This window comes from Notechis scutatus, chromosome 4 (genome assembly GCF_049901735.1).
Source record: "Notechis scutatus isolate UNSWTSFEM ecotype Mainland chromosome 4, rNotScu1.2, whole genome shotgun sequence".
Lineage (NCBI taxonomy): Eukaryota > Metazoa > Chordata > Lepidosauria > Squamata > Elapidae > Notechis > Notechis scutatus.
This window is the reverse complement of record NC_142012.1, coordinates 87663463-87685690: the sequence shown is the minus strand read 5'-3', so window position 1 is coordinate 87685690 and position 22228 is coordinate 87663463. Positions and strand designations below refer to the sequence as shown.

Genomic DNA, 22228 nt, shown 5'->3' with positions numbered 1-22228 from the left:
TGGTTCTGACAAAATGAAAGTTTTTGTCATTGCAGATTCTTAGCTGCAATAAGCTGTTAGCATTTGGAAAATTCACCTTACGCCTATCAGGTAGGAGATCAAAATTAAGCATATGATGAGCACATAACATGAAGGATGTGGTTTTACTTGCCAAGGAAAGTGCAGCTCATTTTTTTCCCACAGAGTTTATGTGATAAAATGAATATGGACTTAATAAAGTAATAAGATAATTATATCTTAGTAATAAGATGTAATGTGATAACAAGAAAGTAAATATATATTAATTGCTAACATCTTTTGGATTGGAAAGCCTCCAAGAGTGGCACACCTGGTCTTTTCATGTATAAAGATATAGTGATCTTTTTATTAAATTATTATAAAATAATAAAATTATTAATAATTAATAATAAAGCAATTTACAGTAGATTCTGTGCCTCAGATCATAGACAGACACACAAATAATGTTAAGTGAAGCAAAGTGAAAGCGCAACTGTGCTTGAGATGTTATTTAAGCGTCCTTTTGCAAAGGCCATAAATTTGAGGATTGATCACAAAGTTACTTTTTCTATTACTGTTGTAAGTGCAAACAGTTGCTAAACATTAAGGGCAGTTGTTAAACAAGAATTACCTATGTGTTTTCCACCGCTTGAGCTATCTTCCTCAGTTGGCCATACAAAGTTCCTATTTTTCCCCTCTTTTCTCAGAGGAGTCTTGTAGTATTTTTTTCTTGTAGTATTTTTTCACATCTAATGCAATACTCTACATGTAGTACCTGTCAGTGTCTCTGAAGCAGGGGTGGGGTTCAAATTTTTTTAGCAATGGATTCTCTGTCTGGTTGCTGGGTGGGCCTGGCCATGATGGGCATGGCCTAGCCAGCCTCCTGCACCACAGCAGGGGGGCGTTTTGCCCTCCCTGGGCTCCGGAGGCTTTCCTCGAGTATCCAGGGGGGCAAAAATGGCCTCCCTGGGCTCCAGAGACTCTCTGGAAGCTGGAAACAGGCCCATTTCTGGCCTTCCTGAACTTCCAGGAGGCTCATTCCCCCCCGCCAGCCTCTGCATGCACCCTGCACTTATATGCAATGAGCCGCGTGGGTACTCGGAAGAGAGGGGCGGGGTGGGCGGGGCCAGCCAGGGGTGGGATTTAGGGCTTCTCCAAACTGCACAGAATCTTAGCTAGGGGCTCTCCCCGAACCCCTGCGGACCCCCAGCAGCCCACCCCTGCTCTGAAGGCCCTGTTATCATAGAGAGCAATTGAGAAACTAGGCAGAGCCAACAGCAACAAAAACAAACTTTAAGCCCAGGAAATGGAGAGAAAGCATAAGAAAAAGAGCATTAGGCTTCATCTTCATTCTGTAGAATATACGAGAGCGGGAAGGGAAAAAGCAGTCAGGCCTTTAAGATTCTGTTCCTATAGCTTGCTTGCTTCTCTCTCTGATTTCTTTGTGACTCATATCACCACCACACAGTGACGCTGGATGTCTTACAAGGTTAAAAACAATAAAACTGTACAGATAAATATATAACTAAATAAATTAAATACAGCTATTTCTTGGGTTATGTTGGAAATGGGGACTGGGATTGCTGTTGCTAAGTGATGCCATCATAAAACCTGATGTCATGAGACTAAAATACTTAGCGATGGTGATAGTGACTCTTGAGAGTCTCAGGACCACACAGGTTATTAAACAGGAAGAGGTAGGACTCCCAGGCTGGGGGTGCATGGGAACTTTTGGGGTGGGTGGGTGCACAGATGGGTGCTAGGGATCCAGCGGGGATGGAGGGGGTGCTGTGGACAGGTGTATGCTATACAGACATGAAAGGATCTTGTACTCCATAGCACAGGGGTACCCAAACTTGGCAACTTTAAGACTTGTGGACTTCAACTCCAAGAATTCTCCAGCCAACTGTGCTGTGCTGTGCTGGCTGGAGAATTCTGGGAGTTGAAGTCCACAAGTCTTAAAGTTGCCAAGTTTGGAGACCACTCCCATATGGAGTCATAGATGTTGACTTTTGGTACTTCCATTGCTCTGGTCAATAATGGCATCCATATAAACCATGTCACATGCATTGTTCCCTACTAAAGACAAGTGTAGTTTGTGGTCAGTGTTGGCACATTTTGGTCAGCATGCTAGAAATGCACCCCATGCCTAGGTTCACTCACTCCCACCATGTTAAGAACATGTTATTTTAAGCAAGCTAGGAACTGGGATCTAAGGACTACATTGCAAGCTAAGATACCAATTTTATTTGCAGGATCATGAAGAGAAACTCATGAGGCTTTTCTCAACTAGCCAAGACACATAAAAAGAAACAGCCAAATATTGAATAGAGTTTTCAAATGTTATTTTATTAACTGGAAGCAATGTTAACAAGATGGAGCACACATTGTAGTTGTGAAACAGAATAATTTCAGTTAGATTTGGCCCCGTTTATCTATTTTACCATGGAAGTAAAGCGATGACTAAACTGGCTCTAAATTACAGGGATTTTTCTGTAATGGTAGATTGTAAATCTACTGGTATAATTCTGTATACACAATGGTCTGCCTTTGACAATTTATTATGGGCATTTGAATGACTTGACTTTTATTTTCATTTTGCAGGTGAAGCTTTAAAGATAACAGCAAAAAAATTCACGGATGATCCCTGTAGTTTATCTAAAAGAGAGGCTGTTGTGCAAATAGCACGTGCTCTTCTGACTGCTGTTACCAGACTTCTTATTCTGGCAGACATGATTGATGTTTCATACCTGCTGCAACATCTAACCACAGTGAGTAGCAACCATGATCAGCAAATGGATATGTGTTGCACAAAAGGCAACACAGTCAAATAAGCAAGAAGTGTCCCTTTAATACCTCCAACTTTGCCCCCAATGTCCAGGTTACCTTCGACTGGAGAAAAAAAACTCTCCCAAGAACAGTCTTTAAGGGGAGGAAATTCAGTCTGAAAACAAAGTACATACAAACTAAATAAACATCCACACAAACCATGCTGCAGCAATTAATTGGACAGGGCAGGAGAAGGAATTGCAGACTTGAAAGCCCAGCAAAACACACACAGTTGGGAAGATGCCAGGAACCCAGATAAACCTCCATGATACCAGATAATTCATGATTTGCTTCCAACAACTTTGTTGTGCGCAGCTTCCCTTTTTAAACACTGTGTTCCCAGCTCCAGCTAATGAAAGGAATCAGGGCCCTTTCCTCCCCCGTAAGTCACACAACTCATGTTGCTCCCTTCTCCATTCCTCCCTGCATGCCCTAGGATGAAGAGGGGGTGGGCCTGGGTCTTCCTCTGAATTCCCTCTCCCTTGCTCTACCTCTCCCCTTGCTCTGCCCAGCCGGCCTTTGCCCTTCCCCAGTTTCTTCCACAGCCACCGGAGCCACACTCCCACTCCCTGTCAGCTGCTCAGCCTCCCCCTCCGAATCAGACAGGGGCATGACAGGATAATATATTTCACAAATTTCTTACTTTGTAGATGGGTGATCTTTAAATAACTGTTAAAGTCCTCTATCTATAGATGGACTAGATCAGGGGTCCATAAACTTGACAACTTTAAGCTATGCTGGCTGGAGAATTCTGGGAGTTGAAGTCCACAAGTCTTAAAGTTGCCAAGTTTGGAGACCTCTGGACTAGATAGTCCATCAATCAGATGCCTAACTAACAGTCTGTCATTCACCTGTATTCTTTTTGTTGATTTAAGTTATTTAGAAATGTACTTGCTGCCTTATCCCTTCATGGTTCATAAAGAAGACAAGTAATTCTTGGTCTCATGCTTACATCCCATCAGAATTCAGCATAGGAACCTGCTTCCCATATAGCCTTGTTATTGCCCTTATTCTGGTAATTATCCTGCTATTTTTGATTTCACAGACTGGAAAAAGGTTTGAAGAGGGTTTTCTTGAATTTACCAATATCTGATTTGTGGGGTAAGTGGGGTAATCTAAAGGCAGATTTAGTACCCTGTAGCTCGTAGATCAAATGTATTTCTATAATACATGTGAGGTTTTCCTTTCTTTAATATTTGTGTAGATATTGTAACTTGTTAATATGTGCGCTTGGTAGTATCTGTGGTGGAAATAAAAGTTGAGTACAGAAGATAACATCTGAATGCTGTTTCTAAATATCTAAATAACTCCCTCCCCCAGATGCCTTCTTCAATAGGATTGTGTGTTTGTTAGTAGGATTCACTGGCTTAGGGATTTTCTGTCTTCACTGTGTTTAGGGAGGTATTGTGTTGAGGGAGGGGGTGCACGAAAGGAGGCTCACCCAATCTTATTATACACATGTTGTACTCTGACAATAAAGGTTTGAATTTGAATTTCATGCTTGCCTTTATACAATATATTATTCAGACTCCCACAAAGGCAAGGCCAGGATAATAATGGGTATCTAGGCGAGGCACTTACTGTATCATCATCTCACCTCATTTTCAAAATGGTGTGGGGGATCCAGATAATAATTTAGAATCCCCCTGTCTTTCTACCACTGATTCCATTTCCCCCCTGATAATTGAAATCAATTGGTAAAAGATGAAACACTTGGACCATACGTTTGACTATAGTCAGTGGTGGGATTCAATTATTTTTTACTACCAGTTCTGTGGGTGTGGCAGGGGAAGAATACTGTAAAATCTCCAGTCATTTGCCGGTTCTCTGAACTACTCAACATTTCCACTACCGGTTCTCCAGAACTGGTCAGAACCTGCTGAATGCCACCTCTGACTATAGTGCTTTAGGGGCCTTTATCAGGAAGAAGTACTGCATCCAAGACCTCAAATCCATGGGAGGCATCCCTCTAATCTAGTCTTTAAGGTTTAAGATCAAACTGTTCCAATAAGTGAATACATTTCATTTTATCATCTGATTTTATAGAAGTAGTATTTGTGCAGGGTGCGCCTGTCAAAATCAAAAGATGGTGACCACTGGAGGATCTCAGTGCGATCCTCACTCTTTTGAAGACATGTATTCATGTTCAAAAGGGCCAGAGCTTGCACTGTGAAACTCCATCTTGCTGTTTTTTGCCCTCTCCCGCAAATGTTCCTGTTTTGATGTTTTATATTGTATTGGGCTTGATTTGTGACACAGTTGTTTTATTTGTTAATGGTTTGGTTCTTAAAAACACCCAGAGTCTCTGCAATTGGAGATTTTATGTATAAATTAAATAACCAAATATATAAAATCCTTCGTGCCGGGTCAGCATTTCATAGACTGGCAGTATTGGCTATAAATGATAACAGTCCTGATTGAGTCGATTGTTCTTCAGCAGGCTTTTCAGGAATAGAATTTTGTTTTCCCTACTTTTACCAGCCATCTGAGTCAACCAGAGGTTGTACCTGGAGATACAGCTCATAAGTGGATCTCAGTATAGCATAATCACCTATTCAGCTGCTATTTTTGTAGTAGTCCCAAAAGACTAACCAACATGAACATTTTATCTGATTTCTGTGGTATTGTATTCATTCACAAAGCATATGAGATACTCACCAACACATCCTTCTGAAGTGTTTCCCCTAAGTGTTTTATATTTTCCCCTGCAGATTCCTATTTAGGTGATTCTTTATGAAGATTAGCACTTCTGTGCATCTACAGATAAAATCTACCAGATAAAATCAACCTACAGTTGTGAGATGTTAGGCAAAAGGAGGCCATGCCTTCCTTTTTATCCTCATATTCTCCATCTTATAGTTTTAAAATCAAATATTATTTGGCTTTTTATCTTTCTTTAAAAATTGGTCTGTCTTTACAACGGTAGTCATTCCAACTTTTGTGTATTGTGACCTTGTCAATTATCTGCTTCTTTCTTTCCCCCCTTTGTTGATAGACTTGATAGATTTATGTTATTTAATGTATTTCCTGATTCTATCAAACAACTTCAGTCCAGGCCCTTCAAATCTTTGATCACTGGAATCTGTAAATCACATGATCCATCAATATGTTTCTATGGTGAAATTTGAAAAGGTGCACATCAATCAATTCTGTATTATCACTAGCAAATGTTCTTGAAAATAACGATATGTTGAAAAAAAGCTTTCAACCGAAATAGCAGTCTTTCTGATGCTTTAAAAAAAAATTCATATGAATGTAGGCATAAATGTACATTTTTGGCAGTTTTTTTTTTACTATACCTTTTTTCACAGATGCCAAGAAAGTTATACAGTTAGTGTGTCTTCTTTTCCACCCCACTTGTTCTCCTTTTCAATTTGTTTGTGTCCTCCTTTCCTTGCTCAGGTACCTGGTAACCCTAGTCTCACTATGCTCCATTTCTAACTGGAGAGAGTTCTAGATCCACACACTGGTGGGCAGAGTTCACTTATGTCATCCAAAATCGGGGTCACCAACCTTTTGGACCTCAGGGACCACCAAACTCATAATTTTAAATCCTGCAGACCACTAATATGATTTTTGAGTGACGGTGGCTTGCTGACGTTGGTGGGAGAGAGAGAGAGAGAGATTCGATCTAACCTCAGAGGGCTGGCGGTGATGTTCTCCCTCTCCCTCTCTCTCCCTCTCTCTCTCTCACACACACACAAAGGTCCATCACACACCCTCACCCTCTCCAAGACAGCTACATTCCTAACCTGCTTTTTAGCTCCGTTCTCAGGGAGAGAGAGAGAGAGAGAGAGGGAGGGAGGGAAGGAGGGAGGGAAGGAAGGAAGGAGGGAGAGAGAGAGAGAGTGAGAGCGGGGGGGGGTGTTATCCTGCGATCCCAAATAAAGAATGATAGATCAGTAGGAAAATGAGGTGGGGATTTTCCTGCAGACTTTTTTGGGGATTTTCCCAAGGTCTCTGTCTGCAGACAAAGAGTCAGACAGACTCTGGGGATTTTCCCAGAGTCTGTCTGACTTTTTGACGCTCTATGGAAGTAAAAGTTGGACTTTGAAGAAGCAGGGTAAAAACAGTATTGATGATTTTGAACATGTTGGTATTGGAGAAGACTCCTGAAAACATCATGGACAACCAAGAAAGGAAGTCATTGGATCAAATGACCAAGTTCAAATTATCCTTTTTTGAACATAGTATGCAAATACCTAACTGAATAGAGAAGATTTAATGTTAGGAAAGGTGAAAGAAAAGAGATGGATGAACTCAGTTATAATGCCAATTTGAAGACCAGGTTCGATATGGATCATCAGGGAGAAAATCTATCTTTATGGTTACTAGGAGTTGATAGCAACTTAATGGCACATAATCATGAATCACTCAATATTGTATGTGACACAATTCCTCCTATTGACCCCAAGGCAGTTTGAAATTTATACATTGGACTAAATTATAAGATAATTGGGGTATTGTGTAAACTTAGGCACATATAGTTAATACATAAATTGTTCTTCATGGCTTTCTATGTTCGTTAAATCCAGATAATTGTGGTTTCTTCAATAAATCATAATTAACAGATCCATGTGCAAAGTACCTACAGTTTTCCTTACTCCAGAATAATACCAGGCTTGGTTGACAGAATGATTACTATTTAGTCTGGTTTTGATAAAATTTAGTTTTATACTATGCAAAGTTGGAAACAAATAAAATTTAGCTACTCATATCACTTTCTAGGCAATCAATTGGATAGAAACATTGCTTGGGTATGAAAATCTCAATTTGGTAGGGAGGCTAAGTTATTCAAGTGTTTGATTACCATTCCCAACCCCCCTCACCAAATTTGCTGACAAATTAACTTATTTACAAAAATTATGTGGTATAATTTTTAATAATCTTTCAAATCATATATATATATATCCCCTATACTATAATTTCATGCACTGTCTCTTTCCATCCAGAATGGATATGTGTTGGATATCAAAAAAGATAAATAGTTTGCTAAAGCCCATTTAAGGGGTTGGTTCTTTCGTCCTCACATTTTAGACATTTATCAAATCTCTTCCTTGATCTGCAGTTTCCTTTTTGTAGCGAACAACATAACCTTTAAAATTAATTTTGGTTCAGTGATCAAACCTTCCATTTTATCCTATGAAAATTGCAAAAACCCTGAATTGTGGAGCTGGGAAGTGCAGAAGCTCCTCATTTCTTCTCCGATGATTAATGACAGGTCCTCCAGCTAAGATCTTTGTGAAGAAGTGCTATTGCTATGATATATTGGTTCTGCTATTGTATTAGAACACACTTCAGGGAAAACGTTATGGGCACATATAAGATATATTGTCTTTTTAATTGATGAATACTAGCAAACATACTGAGAGAGATGCTACAAAAATGGGTATTGGTGTGCAGAGTTTCTGAAACACTGCTGAAAATCAAATGCTTTGTTTTTTTGGGTGGGTGGGTGGAACCAGGACAGCAGTTAAGAATATTTCAGTTGCTGTTGGGAGCTATAAAATATAATCATGAAAGTTAAAGGCCCTGGAGGGAGACCCAGAAAAAAGCTAAGTTGGAACTCATTAGAGATTTCAATTATATTACAGTTTGGCCTTGGATGGCAATAACTAAGATGCCATTAGAGCTTGGTGGGTGATTCAACACTACATGCTAGAGTTACTCTGGAAGCTTTAGCTATTTTCTGGTAAGCACAATAATATAAAAAGTGCTTTTGGAAGATAAAATAAGAATGCTTGAGTACTAGAAAACATCCACCCACAGACCAAAATATAATACCTAAATACAGACACGCATTTCTTTACACACACAGCTCAGAAATATGCTGGGCTCTGTAGGAGAAGATTACATAGCTGTCTAACATATTCTAGAAGGATACCCACACAACAATACACATAAAATAGAGGGTCTCCCCTCCCCACCAATGGTATATTTTTAGAACATGGAAAAAAGATTGTGGTATTCTTTGGTACATACATATTTCTGAAAGATTTTTACAGCATGGTAATACGTTGAATGTTTTCAATAATTTTCATAGTTTCTAACAATCTAAATAATAAAGGAACTGAAAGCATTTTAGAAACACTGAGAGCTCACACAATTACTTAAGATTGGTGATTATTATCATAAAAGGCATGGCAGCAAAACAGATTTATTATTCCAAATAGAGACATTAGTTCTCAAAAAATAGTACAATAAGGATGCTTCTTGATAGAAGATTCATATTGTAAGCTTTACAAAATAATTTTTTGTTAGATGGGATGCTTGACTCTTGAATTTTTTGTGAGTGGTGTATTTGACTGTTTTCCTTCACTTTGTAACTGGCATTCCAGGCAATTTTCTGAAATAAGGATTTGGAATCGTTGGCAGAATACTCTTCCGATGAAATATTACAATCTTATTGCATTAAGGCCCCCCAGTTATGTGCCAGCAGTTGATTGATTTGGTTGGTTTTATTCATATGGAAGTTACTCTTCCAGGCTGTTAAACCCTGGAGGTTTAATAAAATTGTAATATTGAAAGAATTGTTAAAAATCATCATGAATCTCTATTATATCCCATTGTTGCTAGCAACCCATTACATTCAGCTACCAGAATTCCCCAGCCAGCATACTCCACCCCTCTTAAAGCTGCCAAGAGTGAGAAACACTGTATTCTGGCTTTTGTACAAGGCTTGTTTGATTAGACGCAGGGGCATGGGGGGGGGGCGGTGGCATAGGGGGGCGTGGTGTGGCCAGCCAGTGGTGGGATTTGCCAATTCGTTGAACTGCGCAGAATCTGAACAACTGGTTCCTCTGAACCGGTCTGAACCAGCTACAGCCCACCTCTGCAAATAATAAGCTCTCATTTTTTTCCAAAGTCAATACTCCCAAAGTCTTGCCAACTCCACATTTTTTATTAAAGATAAAATTTTGGTCAAGCATTATGTGTCCAGCAGGGAATTCAGGAAACCCAGGCAGTTCAAGTATATATAAGGGTTTATTGCAAGCTTATGCTCTCTACAAGAATCTGAACTACTAATGGTTAAAGCAAAGCAAAGCAAACTGGCAGTGGGTAAGAATCAATGGAATTCAAGGTGGGCTGGACTTAGATCTCTTGTGGGTGTGAAGGGACTTGAGGTGGGTGATGCATTTGACCCCTCCCTTTGGCTCAGCCTGATCATCTCCCATGGTATGTCTTCCAACAATAACCAAGATAGCCCAAATAAGTCTGTTTCCCACAAGAAGCTATTTTTATAATTAATTCCAGTAGCCTATAGTAAAAGTTAATGTTAGCAATTTATCTGGATTCTTAATCCATTTATAACTTTCTTAGATCAAAATTTTATTTAAACAGTTGTGCTGTTTGTTTCAAATTCTTTTACGTTCTTAAGTTTATAATTAATTTCTCTTTTGAAAATAAACTCACCCAATGAAGACCAAGATGTTTTTAGTTACTTCATTTCCAACCCTCTTAGGGACACAATGACAGCTGAATAGAGATGGAAAGTAGGAGACCAGGTGACCTCCTCATCTGTTCTGTGCTATTAAAAAAGGGTATTTGGTGGAAGATAATAATTTAGCCAAAGGTGGTAATAGTTTTTTGAGATTTGTGTACTACGTACTGTAAGGGGCCATGGGAATAATCTTGGGAGACAGGAGTAATAGCAAAGCCTCCATCAGGGATCTGCTCAGCCTCCATCCTGGCTGAGGAATTCTGGGAGCTGAAGTCCACAAACCTTAAAGTTGCCAAGTTTGGAGACCTCTGCCCAAGAGGATCTACCCATAAAATTCTTAAGGAAATCCATACAGTCCCTCCCCCCACAGAGCAGTGTTCCTCAAACTTGGCAACTTTGAGTTTCATGGTCTTCCACATTGATGTCCTCATATCTCAAAGTTACCAGGATTGAGAAATGCTGCCCCAGAGAAGGAGCGTTGGTAGACTTACCTGAGAACGTGCCTTCTCAGATGGTGTAGACAGGATCCATGCATGGGATGTATTCAGCTCTGTTCGGCTATAGACTGAATAGAAAAACTGAAGACACAACCCTTCCGGGCCACTGTTGTAAGTTCTGAATGAAGTTGAGGCTTTCTTGTATATGCTGCAAGAGTCCCATCTTTGTATAACATTCATGATTAGTAATAACTTAAATTTTAGTCCAATACCCAACATGATTGCCAGAAACAAGAAAATGGGTGGGTCTTACATATATCTTCCACTGAAGCCTGAGTACTCCAAGCTGCTGTAGTAGCTGCACTACGTGCTGAGTGAGCTGTAATGTGAGATGGGACAGGTAACCCCTGTGCTTTGTAAATGTTAGCAATGGTTGCTCTAATCCATCTGCCTATGGAAGAAGACGACACCCTTTGTCCTAAGGAGGCCTGATGATAAGAAATAAATATTGCTTCTGTCTTTCTAAAGGAAGCTGTCCTTTTCATGTCAATATGGAGAGCTCTCCTTACATCTAAGGTATGCCAAAGTTTCCCTCTAGGGTGAGATGAATTTGGACAAAAAAAATTGGTAAAACGATTTCTTGCGCCCTATGAAAATGAGAATTGACTTTTGGTACACAGATAGGATTCAATCTTAAAACAATTTGATTGGTGTGAAAAATACAGAGATCCGGTCTTATTGACGGAGCTGCAAGCTCAGATATCCTTCTGGCAGACATAATTGCCACTAGAAAAATTACTTTATACGATAAATGCTGTAGCCTGACAGTTCTCAAAGGCTCAAAGGGTTTGCAGTACCATGGTAAGATCCCATGATGGAAATCTATGAATGACCCCTGTTCTTAAATTTGCTGCCCCTTTAAGAAAACGCCGAATTAAAGGATCTTGTGACAATAAATCCGAACTTGTACATGAAATTACCAATGAGAACGCTTCAATCTGTCTACGGAGAGTTGTTGGGGCAAGACCCTCGTCCCATCCTTGTTGTAAGGAATCTAAAACCTGTGAAATCAAAGCCTCTCCAGGATCTGAATTCTTATCCTTAAACCAATTACAGAAAACTCTCCAAGTAGTCTCATAAATCCTAATAGTGGATTTTCTTCTATCTGCCTGTATAGTGTTAATAACCTGTGTCGGAAGATCCACCATTTTTAACAGTCTCCTCTCAAGTGCCAGGTGGCCAGTTGAAGCCATTGAGGCTCTAAATGTTGAATTGACCCCTGGCTGAGATACACCCTTTCAGGAGGAATCCTCCACAGATATGACACTGACAAACTGACCAAGTCTGCAAACCAGTGCCTCCTGGGCCAATACGGTGCCACAAGGAGAATCTCCGGTTTCTGCTGTAAGGTCTTCCTGGTGACTGCCGAGATGAGAGGTAATGGAAGGAAGGCATAAAGGAGTCCCTTTGGCCACTGACGGCGAAGGGCATTGACTCCCTCCGCTCTCCAAGATGGGAACCTGGAGAAGAAAACGAGGCAATTGATGATTCGACTCAAGATGCAAACAGATCCAATATTGGGTGACCAAATCTGTTGGGAATTTCTTGAAAAGGAAGCGGATGCAAAATCCACTCTGCCTGATCTATTGTAGATCTGCTTAGGCAATCTGTCCTGACATTTTGTGTCCCTGAAAAATGTTCAGCTTTAATTGAGAGCAGATTTTTCTCTGCCCATCTGCAGAGACAGGAAACTTCTTTTTGTAATGACTTTGACTGTTTTCTTCCCTGACGATTAAAGTGCGCCTCAGTGGCCACATTGTCTGTTAGGATTAACACATCTTGTCCCCTGATTATTGCATCAAATTCCTTGAGAGCTAGGTGAACTACTCTTAATTCTAACCAACTGATATTATGCTTGAGGTCATTAGCATTCCAAATGCCTTGTGCTACCTTGTCTAGACAATGCCCCCCCCCATCCAGAGAGTCTAGCATCAGTAGTTATTGTTGTAAACTCCCTGTCTTTAAAAGAGCATCCTTTATCTAATGCCGAAGAGATCCACCGAAGCAAAGATATTAATACCTTGGTTGGCAATCTGAATTGGATGGGAGGGGTACCTTTCATGGATCTCTGAAAAGGTAATAATAACACTGCAATTCACGAGAATGCAGTATATCAAGCACTATATCAAAGGCACTATATCAAGGCAGGATATCATTTTGCCCAGTAATTTTGACATTTGGGCTGGGGATACCCTTCTTATGCAAAAGAAATGGGCTGCTAATGCTTTAATGTCCTTTGTTGAGAAAGGAAAACTAAATCTAATTCAGTATCTTTTATTGCCTCTAAATGGAAAAGTTTGGTAGACAGTTCAAAATGACTCTTTTCCTGATTCACCACAAATCCATGAGATTGTAAGGTTTGTAGGGTGATGGTCTCTAATAGCTAACTCATGGGAGACTGATTGTATTAAGATATCATCCAAGTAGTCCAGTATCCTAATTGTAACAGTTCTAAGATGGGCTGTTACAACCGCCAGGATTTTGGTAAATGCCCTGGGTGCAGATGCCAAACCAAGGGGGAGTGCTCTATACTGAAAATGTCGAACTGCGTAACAAAATCTTAAATACTTGTGGTGGTCAGGTAAGATTTGAATATGCAAATACTCTTCGGTAAGGTCAATTGAAATCTAATAGTCCACCTGTCTCATGTTCTTCAAAATAGATTGAAGCATGTGCATCTTGAACCTACGATAAATAACAAAAGAGTTTTGTTATTTTCAGGTTTAAAATAGCCCTCCATCCCCCTAATGATTTGGGAACAAGAAATAACATAGAGTAGAAGCCTTGGCCCTGTTGCTCCTCTGGGAACTGCTTCCACAACTTGGATTGTTAGGAGGTGCTGAATTGCCTCCTCCATCTGTCTCCTTTTGTGTATGTTTGAAGGTACTGGACACCTGATAAAAAATCTTGTGGCCTGGCTTGAAATTCAAGTGCCAGACCTTCCCTTGTTGTCTGTCTGACCCAAAGATCTGAGGTTGTTTTCTCCCAATGGTCTGCAAAAGTTTGCAATCTACCACCAACAGGAGGTTCCATGTGCCTATTTGTATTTTTGGAATGGTCTGTTTGATGAACCACGGAATGAGCATTTGGTCTGTGGTTGAGATTTGCCTGTAATAGGGAGAGACTTTGTTGTCTGTTTTCTTTAAGACTGATGGCAATATCTTACGTTTATCCCATGAGTCAATGAGAATGGGATCTAACGGTGCTTCCCAACCTTTGTACGGTGTGGATGCCAGCTTCCATTTCTTCTTGGTGTCGGACAACCAATACCTGAGCCAGAGTAACCTGCGTGCAGCAACCGCTGAAGACATGGCCCGTGAGGCGAATTTGACAGAGTTCAAATTTGCGTCTGCCGTATATTCTGATGCAGCTAAAACTTTGTTAGCATCTAAATGGGCTCTTATATTGTCTGTTGGTACCTGCTGCTGCATTTGTCTTAGCCATATCACAGCAGCCCGAGTGAAAAGGGATGCTGCTGTGGCAGCTTTGACTGCCCATGCAGCTGCCTGGTGTGTCTTTTGCCACATTAGATCAGCCTTTTTGTCCTCTCCTTTAAGGACATCATCTTCATTGTTAAGAGTAGTTGAAGAAGATGCTAAAGCTAGAACTGGGTCATCAAACTCGTAGCTGCCAAATTGCTGCTAATTGTGTGTCTATATTGTAAATTTTTTTTGTCAAAGGCCGTTACCCCAGGACCCGAACCGGGGACATCTAGCTGTCTCTGCACCATATTAAAGACTATTTTGTAGGAAGGGATAACTTCCACTTCCACTTTTGGGTCCATGAAAAGAGTTTCATTGCCCCCTGTTTTGTGGGTAACACAAGGTGTCTCTTTGTTCAATTCTTGGCTGGTTGAGCTCTTGGCCTTGGCTAATAATGCTTTAAATAAATGTGGTTTAAACAGGCCCTTGGTTTCTGATATCTCTGGTTCTGTCTCCTCTTCAGAAAGAGATTCTATTTCTCCTTCCTCTATTGAATAATCAGATTGTTCATCCTCTGATGTAGCAGGAGAACATGTTCCAGTCATAAGAGTCTGCCTAGCGGGATGGGAATGTTTCCTATGATGGGAGGGACCTACTCTCGACTCTGCCTGAACTGGATTGTTCGTCTGAAGTCCTATCATTCCCTGACCAATAAGTTGCGTAAAGCATTGCTAAACCACAAGTGGCATTAATTGTCCTCCTATTTCAGTGTGTTGCATTTGCACAGGTCTAGGTAAAGGATGAGCCATTGGTACAGGATTACTCCAGTAAAAAACACCCTGGCATTTCAGAATCCTGTGTGTTTGAAACTACTTGGCCCAAATTGTCCATGTCTGATCCCACTTGGGAAAGAATTGAATGATTTGTGTGATCCTTTTTGGGAGAACTTAATTGCAGTGACTTCACTTGTTCTTTTGAATTCTTTTCTAATTGCTTTACCCAAGTGTTATGTAGTCTACGTTCAGCCTGTTCATCAGCTTTGGTTTTCCTGTTAGCTCTGGCCTTGGCCCTGATTTTGTCAGCTGCCTCTTGTACTGATCCTTTGGTCTTACAGGTTCTTTTACCCCTAGCTTTCTGTTGATTGGAAGCAATCTGAGGTGAAGACAGTGTGTTGGAAGATTCCTCCATAATGTCTATAAATGACTGTAACAGTATTCTGACTATATCAAATAAAAATAGAAATAACAATTAATTGTAATGGGTCTTATTAAATTCTTTAAGAAAGTATTTTTCTGAGGCTTTGACCCTCAGGACAGAGTTTCACCAATTTCAAGACAATTAAATAGCTCAATAACCAGAATCTTTCAAGGTTAATGGTCTATGAGAGGTATAGATCGGGTCATGAGGCACACTAGAGCTGCTAGAAAATGGCTGCTATCTACAAAATGGCGCTCCCGCCAATTTTAAACCGTCACCTCGTTGATTTTACCTGCTGGAACCTTGTTGCGGCTAACACAGCAGCTCTGCTTAGACGGTGCTCCCTTATTTGGGCAGGCTGTCTGACAGGCTTTACGATGAGGAAACCTTCCAATTTCGATCTGCACGATCTCTCCCTCAGTTGTTTGGCGTGAAGGCGGTCGGCTAAGCTGGATCGAAGGTGCCGTCCGTGCTCTGGCTGTTTAGCTCTGTCTTAAACGGGCAGGCTGCCCAGCCCGTAAAAACCTCTGCGGTGTGGCTTTCTTTTTAAAGCCGATAGGCAAATTAAACGAGGCTTGTGCTTACAATAAGCAGCGAGGCTTATTGAGAAGCCGGCGTTGCTATTAGTCCCTTCTGTTGTGTGGGTAATCCAAAATAAAAAATCTAAATAAAATACTGCCAACACCCCTCTATCTATAAAGTATAGAGGAGCTAAATATAGCAGACGTCTCTCTCCGCCAAGACTGAATAGAAGAACTGGAGATGGTGGCCCAGAAGGGGTTTGTCTTAGTTTTTCTATTCAATCTATAGCCGAACCGAGCTGAATATATCCCATGCATGGATCCTGTTGAAACCAATTCTGGAGAATAGATAGGCTTCCAGATCATCCTTTAATGTTGAATGTGAATTAAAAGCCCCCCTTAAGCTGCCCACTGCTTTACCTCACCTCACCCTCCCCAGATTTGGCTAGGATGCTACTTATACAAGGGAGATGAAAGTTTAAGTCAGATAATGAATACCCTCTTTGATATGGGAGAATCTTGTCAGGACGGTATTTCTTTACAGGACATAGTCAGGAGAGATAGGAAATATTTCTTTGCTTGCCTTCAAATGGTTCCTCTCCTAAAATAGCAGATAGCAAATCCATCATGGACAGCAGGGCTGATAAAAAATGCCAAGATAGCAGCTACAACAGTGCGGTCAAAGCTTATCTCTGTGATAATCCTAGCCCTTACCCTTTGGTGTACACAATGGCAGGAGAATGGAGGTGGAAAGTATACCACCAGGTGATCCCTCCCGCAGAGCTCTGATTGCATTGTCAGAGCTGCCATCTTTTTTAAAAACTATATCTGCCATGGACATGTTAATCCTTGTATAGCAATTGTAAGCCGGGGATTGTGGGATAGTGATTAAGGTACTGGCCTAGAAACCAGAAGACTGAGTTCGAGTCTCATCTTAGTCATGAAAGCTGATTGGGTGACTTTGGGCCAGTCATTCTCTCTCGGTCCAACCCACCTTACAGGGCTGCTATTGTGGGGAAAATAGGAGGAAGGAGTATTCGGTATATTTGCCACCTCCAGTTACTTATAAAGTTAATAAAGGCAGGATAAAAATGTAATAAATAATAAAATTGCATGAATTAATATGCAGGTTTTGACAGTTCATCAGAACATTGGCAGAAAGCAGAGCAGATTACCTGAGACCTAGCTGTCTCTTGAATGAGGACGCTGTACTGTGCTTATGCAGATATGGCAAGAACAGCATGCACTAAAAGTGGAAAAATATTTTGCTAGAACAATATTCCTGAAGGTGTGATTTGAGGAGTCCTGGGGATCCCCCAAGACCCTCTCAACTGTTTATAAAATCAAATTTATTTGCCAGCCTATGTTGAAAAATAATGCAATATTAAAATCCCATCACACAATTGTGAGAAGGGGTAGTAGCAGCAAATGCATCCATTTTAATTTTTAATGCAGCAGATATCTATAAATATAATCCATATAAACAAAAGCTCTTTTGGGGTCCTCAATAATTTTTAAAAGTAGGGAGAGAGAAATAAATTTAAGAAGCAATATGCCATAAAATCAAACATTTATTTTGAAGCTTATTTTTTTGTTAGATGAAAATAACAATGATTAAAGATGAATCCTGTTTTTCAGCTTATATGAGTCTTCTTTACAGTAGCCTTCCCACTGTGGAGGCTTGTTAGATCTTTGGATCTCAGCCCCCATAATTCTCCACAGCCTGACTATTGAGGACACCCTGGAGTGTCTTGCCTGGGGAGGCATACATTGCATTCATTCTTTACTGTTTTTCCTAGAGGTCAAGGCCTTCTTCATTTTCCCCTGATAGCAGTCCAAATGCTGAGGATAGAATTAAATTGGGGCTCTGTAGTCCTATCCCAGCATTTTAAGCCTACTGTTTCTCAGCTGGTTTATATAGAGGTGTTTGGTCATTTTCGTATTTACAAAGGAGTATTGAAAAGTTGATTGGGATAAGAGGTGGCCCAAATTCATTCATGTGCATTTTGAAATTAGTCTGCAGAACCCTGGCTACCGAACTTTTTCCCATTCAATTAACAAGAATGAACTTCTGAACACCAAATGTATCAAAAGGAATCCTTTATTGAGATGAGACAATTCATGTAGGAGTTCAAAGCAGCGTCTGTGGTCCCTCAGGCATACAGGGATAGATAAGGGAGTTTAGAACCCCTCCCCTTATCTTGATGTGTATTTAGTGAAACAAAAGCCAGTATGTTAATTCCCCCCCTTCTGTAGAAATGATCTTTTTCACAGTTTCACAGGGCATACCTAATTCCCCCCTCCTTTTCAGAACGAACTTTTCCAGAGGTTCCCAGGACACATCTCACTGTGGAATTTTTATGGTCTTCTCATCTCCTGGCTGTGCATCTCAGAGGTGATAGGTTCAGGCCATCTGGGTTTCTTCCCTCCATTGTATCATGTGTAGGTTATACAAATTCGATATAAGATTAAATATATTCAGGTTACATCAAGAAAGGATTTCTTTATCAGTCTCCCCCCAACCCCTTTTCTTCTTCCACTGAAGAAATGATAGATACACGGAACTGACACTTAGGTCTTGAACTATATCAGGCATCTATATCCTTGGTAACTTTAAGGCTTGTGGATTTCAACTCCTAGAATTTCCCAGGCAGCATGGCTGACTGGGGAATTCTGGGAATTGAAGTCCAGAAATCTTAAAGTTGCCAAGTTTGGAGACTGCTGAATTACATAATGTTTGCATTCTTATAATAGGCTGGACCCAAATACAACACGAACACTTTACTCCCCACTTAATCCGAAATGTTGGACTACACACAAATTCCAGTGCCTTCTCTCTAAGGATTTACCTTGCTGTATATATTATGATAAAACTTTCTTGCCTTGAAAAGCTAAAAAGGCCATTTGGGACTCAAATACTTATATTCATTTAGAAAATTTTGAATGCCAATATATAATCAAAGGCAGAGACAGTTCTACCATGGCTGATGGATAAAACTTTGGAAAATGCACTCTGCACTCTATTCCTACAGATGACAATGGCAGGATAACTTTATGACCAAGGGTGGAAAGGCTCAGTATCATCTGCAAAGGAAGAATGTTTGGTAAAGTTGATGGAGATGGCCGAGATAGCAAAACTGATGGCTTTGATTAAAGAAAAGATATTAATTCTCTCGCTAATTGGAAGCCCCTTTTGGAGTTTTCTGTGAGACAGAAAAAAAGTGAAATTATGATATAGAATAGAATAGAATTCTTTATTGCCCAAGGAATTTGTCTTGGTGCAAATGCTCTCAGTGTACATAAAAGAAAGATACATTCGTCAAGAGTCAAGAATCATAAGGTACAATACTTAACAATAGTCATAGAGTACAATAAGCAATCAAATCATACTAGGAAACAGTCAATATAAATCGTAAGGATACAAGCGACAAAGTTACAGTCATACAGTCACAAGTGGGAGGGGATGGGTGATAAGGAGTGATGAGAAGATTAACAGTAATAGTAATGCAGACTTTGTAAACAGTTGGAAAGTGTTGAGGGAATTATTTAGCAGAGTGATGGCATTCGGGAAAAAACTATCCTTGTGTCTAGTTGTTCTGGTGTGCAGTGCTCTATAGCGTCGTTTTGAGGGAAAGAGTTGAAACAGTTTATGTCCGGGATGTGAGGAGTCTGTAAATATTTTCACAGCCCTCTTTTTGACTCCTGCAGTATACAGGTCCTCAACTGAAGGCAAGTTGGTAGTAATTGTTTTTTTCTGCAGTCCTAATTATCCTCTGAAGTCTGCGTCTGTCCTGTTGGATTGCAGAACCAAACCAGACAGTTATAGAGGTGCAGATGATAGATGATATATGAGTTTGGGCACGTAATATTAATAAGTTATATTTTGAAAATGGATGTTATGTTATAACCATGGAGCAACAGTTGAAAGTAAATTTTATTTATACGTGCTATAAGTTGGAAGTTATTCCTTTTAATGTAACACTGCTTCTATTTTTTTAAATTTTACTGCATTTCTATCAGTTATTTTTCTCTTTACTTTTTTCTTTTCTATTCTCTTTTTAAATTAGTAGTTTTTGTTAGTTTTTAATCTTTCTACTTTAAAATTTAATAAAATTATTATTTAAAAAAAAACCCTTTGCTGCCTATAGCCACCTGTTGCATTTGAAACATCTGAGAAGTAACAGTTTATGTTCTGCCAGCTGGTATTATATCATGTGGAGAAATTCTGGAATTTGTGTTTTGAATGTTGCCAATCCAACAGGTGGATGAAAATAAAAAGAAAGCTAAAGCAAAGAAAAGCACCACACTAAGATTAACCTGAAAAACAATCTTTAATTGTTATTGATAGTCAGTTCTGGCATAATGTGCAATAATAAAAGAGATTATGGAGCTATTCAGAGAGGAGAGATCCAAGTGAAAACTTTTCAATAAATTAGGTCCTCCCTTAAAATAGGTGTTCATTGCTAATGTTGGTTTCGGCAATATTCATGGCTGTCATGTGGTTGAAGATTTGCATATTATTTACTTCGGTATCAATAACATTGACTGCATGTACAGTTTTGCTCTCTTAGGTAAGCATGAGATGATGATCCAAGTGCATTGCGTTGCTGCTGATGCTTGAATGGAAAATTAGTGTCAACCTTTTAAACTAAGTATGACCCTGACCAAGAACACTCATAGGCAGGTCAAAAAAGTCATGATGGTGGCTGCAACCACATAGATGAAATACATAGGTTATATAAAAAAGGGACATGACTTCATTGGTGGTATTCAAATTTTTTTAATACCAGTTCTATGGACGTGGCTTGGTGGGTGTGGCAGAGGAAGGATTCTGCAAAATCTCCAGTCAGAACTGGTATTTGTTGGTTCTCAGAACTACTCAAAATTTCCACGACCGGTTCTCCAGAACTGGTCAGAACCTGCTGAATACCACCTCTGCTTCATTTGCCTGGTCACTGCCACTGTTATGTATTAGCATACTCACCTGTGATTAGTTGGTTTGCGGCAGGGGGAAATCTGACGAGCTGTCACTGGCCAGAACCCGTGAGCAGCCTGACTGTAAAAGGGCTGCTTCAGACTTCTGGTTTGAGCTTCTTCGACGACAGACCGAAATCTCGTCTCTGCAAGGCTTCGATCCGTGCTCGCTGCTGGAGCGCCCTGAGCCGGCTGGTTTCGGGGCTAAGCCACCCTGTAGAGGTGGTGAAGAAGGGGGAGACTGCCTATAGGGTTGAGGAGAGCTGTATCTCTCCTCCCCAGCTGGACATTATTCCCTTTCCCAAAGGCGGTTGTAGTGGTGGTCAGAAATGGCCACCACAAAGAAGAACTTGACCGGAAAAGAATGTGCAGGAGGAAGATAATAAGAGAAAGTTTTGGTTGACTGGGTTAAACAGCAAAAGCAACAAATAAGGTACCCTGGAATTGAAACTATTAAAAAAAAACAATAACATTTGTTCCCTAAGAAGATTTTTAAGCTGCAAAGGAAAGAGAAAAGGGAAAAGATTTGGGTTTTTTTTCTCCTTTTCCTATACTGACAGCTAAGAGACTTAAGCAAGAAATTGGAAAAAATCCACTTTGACATTAACAGGCATTTAATGCTTGAAAATAAAAAGTCAAAGGGATAATACAGATTTCTGGATAATCAAAAGCTTTTGAAAACAGGAAAGGAGAGAAAAAGAATAAAAGGGCAGGATCTGGAAGGGAGGAGACTGCCGGGAATTAAAAAGAACTTACAGCAAAATCTCAACAAGACTTCCAAAAGATACATTTTAACTGAAATATCTCAACAAAAACCCCAGGAAGAGAAAGTGGAAAAAGAAATAAGAAGAAATAACATGGGACTTTTTGGATTACTTGATGATTTCTGGATTTTTGGTTATTGTATTTGAATGACTAAAATCAATTGGGTGGTTGTTTAAAACTGTTTAAAATGGCTCCACTTTTCGAAGAACTGAAAATGGAACTTAAAAAGTACAAAGAAGATGCACAAGAAGGGAGAGGTTCTTTTGGCTTCATATTTCAGTTTTTAGGTCCAGTCACACCCACAAAAGCCCCGCCTACCTACGTTGATTATGTACAGTAGACGAGGACAGGATTGGGTGAACTGGACCAGGTGGGCAGGGGTGTTATGTATTAGCATACTCAACCGTGATTGGTTGGTCCATGATGGTGGAAAATCCAATGAGCCATCACTGGCCAGAAGCCGCGAGCAGCCCGACTGTAAAAGGGCTGCTGCGGTTTTTCCTCATTCAGTTCTAATGAGAAATAAACGTAGTAGTAGACTGAGCTGATTCCTGCAGTGTCTCATTACCCACGACCTAACAGCCA

General features: G+C 40.2%; 1 protein-coding gene across 1 annotated transcript in view; it reads left to right on the top strand.

Annotated features, from left to right (window-relative positions):
- CTNNA3 (catenin alpha 3) overlaps positions 1-22228 on the top strand; it is a 767102-nt gene that overhangs the window by 44688 nt on the left and 700186 nt on the right. Inside the window, exon 4 of the mRNA XM_026672790.2 lies at positions 2602-2768. Within this exon, the coding sequence (XP_026528575.2) occupies positions 2602-2768 (167 nt within the window). The remainder of the gene's footprint in view (positions 1-2601; positions 2769-22228) is intronic.